Genomic DNA, 3,885 nt, shown 5'->3' with positions numbered 1-3,885 from the left:
TTTGTTTGCAGTTGTCATTGTTGTTTAGCTGGCCTGGGCCAGGTTCAAACCCGCCAGCCTGGGTGTATGTGGCTGGCGCTGTACCCACTGAGCTACAGGTGCCGCCATGGAATAGCATCTTAAAAGAGTTCAGCTGCTTCTAGATGGCCTCACTTCCTTAATGTTGGCTTGTTCCACATATTGTATACGTTGAGTAGCAGTTTCTTGATACTCATCCCTCATTATTGTTTATTCTTGGCAATAGAGGGTTTGTCTGGGTTCTAAAAGGGCTGTCGTTAAAAACTTTAAGGTAGTTTGTTCAGAGGGACTCAGATTTCAGCCCTTCTTAGTGGCGTGATTAAAGGAGAAGAAAAACTATACAAAGATGTTATCAGAAGAGTGCAGAAAAGGGATTTGAGAGAAGGAAAGGCAAATTATATTCAGTTTTGTCAAAGCACATAAAAATATACCTCTTTTTTGAGACAGAGTCTCATTTTGTCACCCTCTGTATAGCGTCATAGCTCACAGTAACCTCAAACTCATAGGCTCAAATGATCTTCTTGCCTCAGCCTCCGGAGTAGCTGGGAGTTCAGGGACCCACCATAACACATGGCTATTTTTAGAGACCGGGTCTTGCTCTGGCACAGGCTGGTTTTGAACCTGTGAGCTCAGGCAATCCACCTGCATCAGCCTTCCAGAGTGTGAGGATTACAGGTGTGAGCCACCACACCCGGCCTTAATATACCTCATTTTATGCTTCCAGGTTGTTTCATGCTGTGGATGTCAATGGAGATATTTGGGAAGATGAGATTGAAGACTAGTTAATTCCTGCTCAAGATATGGAAGTGGAATGGTTTGCCCTAATCTTTTATCACGAACACAGAGTAATCCTGAAGAGTATTTAGGGTACCAATCAATCACTCTTCCTATGTAGACGCTATGGAAGAACAAGGTGTATATTTTCACGTGGTACTACTGATTAAGGCACATTCATGCAGTTTTAAATGTAACATACTTTAAGAAAAATTATAAGCCAAAGGTTCAGAAAATGAAAGCTACAGAATATTAAATATTATAATGTGCCCAAAGCTCTGAATAGTTAAAAATTAAATATTTATTTTCTTCCCCAAGCTTTAAATAAGGCAAAGAGGCTCAGGAGTTAAACTTACAGATCCTTTTTGTCTCTGAGAACCAGCCCTCTGGTTTTATCTCTGCGAAGCATTCCTAAGACATTCTGTTGCTGCCCCCTTAGAGCTGGGGTTGGTGAGAAGCCTTATTCCTGAGAGCCCAATCTCATTTACTCCATTTCACTCATGTCCCTTCCACCTAAATATAAGCTAAGTTCTCTTTGGAGGGAGCCCTTTATCTATAACTGACTGGATGGTCCAGTGTCATTTTGATCTCCCACTTTCCAGAATAGAAATTTATAATAATCTTAAAAGTATTTTTTAAAACCACAAACTCTGTTGATCACTTGATATTTATTAGTGGTATATATAGTAAATGGTTTAGGCCAAATGTAGAATTTAACTATACTGGCTTAGAAGAGTTTCAGCTTTATTCAACTTCCTGGGGAGTAGAGCCTAGATTCAAAGCAACTTCTCTTCTGCTACCTTTCATCCCACATTCTCTCCTTTACCTCCTGTTAATAAGAATAATGTTAATATTCCAGCAGCACATTTTTATTTCCTCCATTAGAATAGGAGAAAACCTAATATATTCCCAAGCTGAATGTTCTTTAATTATCTGCACTTTGAATCTGTCTGTGCTACTGTAGTTCCAGAATTCCTAACTTTCTGGCATGTTTTTAAAGGTCTTCTCTGATGAGAAATGGGAATTTGGCTTCCTACCCTTTTCTGCAACAGCAGTGTTTGGGGGTGATAATGTTGGATTGATACCTAGATTCCTATTTCTGAGTTTTGTTGGCTTTTTGAAAACCTGGCTTTCCTTAAGGTTTGGTGAGCAGCTCAGTAGCAAAATAAGACTTTCTTGAAAAGACAGAAAAATTGGACTATAGCTTGTAAACATGTTCCTGTTTTCTACTTTGTCATTGAAAATTGAAAAATCACTTTTAACTTTTTGAGGTGTGGGTGTCCAAAGAATCAGCGAGGACTATGTTTCTGGAATTTCAATAAGGATGCTTAATCTTAAAAATAAAAATAATTTTAAAAATCATCTTATAATTAGAACAGAGTTGCTGCTATTTGTTCTGTCACCAGTACAACTAGTCACATTTTAAAACTCGTTTAGCATATAACATATTCTTAGAGTGAGTAGAAAAAATCATGGGACAGCACCTCCTCTTTTACCTGGGCTTGTGACTGAGCTTAGGTTTTAGGGCCCACATTTTGCTTAAACAAAATGGTTCTATGGATTTCCATTTAGACTATTTTACATGTAAACTGAAGTTATGACAGTTAATAGGGGAAAAAACTAAAGTTAATTTAAAGGATAATTTGAAGATAAGAAGTAGAAATTAAAATGATTAGTTATACAGTATGTACCCAAGAATTCTGTGATTAGATAGGAGTTCAATTCAGATTTTTTTTTAGTAGTAGCCGTTCAGAAGCTTTTTAGCTCAAGAGCTAATTAGTATTTGCTTGAGATCATTTTATTTTAGGCTATTGTACTTATTTTGATGATGTCAGAGAAGTAGAAAAGGCACCTTTATAATACAGTTTTTATGAAAGAAATGGGAGAATTTCTTTCCATTTATGGTTTTAAAAAACACCGGTGTTTGGTCTCAGAGACATGTTCTTTCACCTGAGTGTTTCTTTTTTAGATATAATCAAAGGCAATAGGGCTTATAAAGTCTTATTTCAGAGGCATGAGTTATGACCTCGTTCTATTTAGCAGAGTTTTTTGTCTCTGAGTAAAATAAAAGATTGGGTAACACCCTGAATGCCCTGTTAAAGAAATGGGTTTATGGAAAGTTGATGTGTCAGAAAAGTATATTATGATAAAGAGTTCTTTACTTAACTTATTTCATGAAAGCTTTTTTTTTTTTTTTTTTACAAGTGGACTCAGATTTGCTATAAATTGACATGAACTTCACGGGTCTTTTTGGTGAGAGTTTTAGGATGCTGTGTCTCTTGAATTTTATAGAAAAGACTTGAGTCTAGAGCTGATAAATGTAAATAAACTACCAAGTAACCTTTCTTTGAAGTCAAAGTAGAAATTCTGTGACATTTTGAGCTTGTGATTAAACTAACTTACGGGTCTTCCTTTGTCAGTGAAAGTGCATCTTTTTCCATGTATTTTGTAAGAGAAATTTTTATTTTAGACAAGTTTCCTACTTACAGAAAAATTGCAAAGAGATTACAGAATGCCCAGTTCCTCCACACCCAGTTTCCCTGATTGTTAACATCTTACCTTGGGGCTCGGCACCTGTGGCTCAAGTGGCTAAGGTGCCAGCCACATACACCTAAGGTGTCGGGTTCGAATCCAGCCTGGGCCCACCAAACAACAACGATGGCTGCAACCAAAAAATAGCCGGGTGTTGTGGCAGGCGCCTGTGGTCCCAGTTACTTGGGAGGCTGAGGCAGGAGACTCACCTGAGCCTGGGAGTTGGAGGTTGCTGTGAGCTACGATGCCACAGCACTCTACCCTACCACAGCACTCTACTTTTTCTTTTGAGGCTCTGTCTCAAAAAAAAAAAAAATCTTGTTGGTATGGTACATTTGTCATATTAATGAATGAAAACTGATACATTAGTGTTAAGCAGGGTCCATACTTTAGTCAGATCACCTTCAGTTTTACCCAAAGTCCTTTTTCTGTCCTAAGACCCCACCTAAGATACCACATTATTTCAGTTAGTCATTGTGTCTCCTCTTCACTGTCGCAGTTGTCTCATTCATTTTTGTCATCGGTGTTATACAAACATCCTTTATACTTCTTTTTTTTTTT

At 37.7% G+C, this 3,885-nt stretch overlaps 1 protein-coding gene across 5 annotated transcripts in view; it reads left to right on the top strand.

Annotated features, from left to right (window-relative positions):
- RNF14 (ring finger protein 14) overlaps window positions 1-2,154 on the top strand; it is a 21,467-nt gene extending 19,313 nt beyond the window's left edge. For all 5 annotated transcript variants that reach the window (XM_012808586.2, XM_023515686.1, XM_012808582.2 and 2 more), the window contains one exon: window positions 743-2,154. In XM_012808586.2, the coding sequence (XP_012664040.1) occupies window positions 743-800 (58 nt within the window). In that variant the 3' untranslated portion in view covers window positions 801-2,154. The remainder of the gene's footprint in view (window positions 1-742) is intronic.
- Window positions 2,155-3,885: the final 1,731 nt, after the last annotated feature.

This window comes from Otolemur garnettii, unplaced genomic scaffold (assembly GCF_000181295.1).
Source record: "Otolemur garnettii isolate 467f Iridium unplaced genomic scaffold, OtoGar3 scaffold00003, whole genome shotgun sequence".
NCBI classification, from domain to species: domain Eukaryota; kingdom Metazoa; phylum Chordata; class Mammalia; order Primates; family Galagidae; genus Otolemur; species Otolemur garnettii.
The sequence above is the reverse complement of the archived record's forward strand: the minus strand, read 5'-3'. Positions and strand labels throughout refer to the sequence as shown.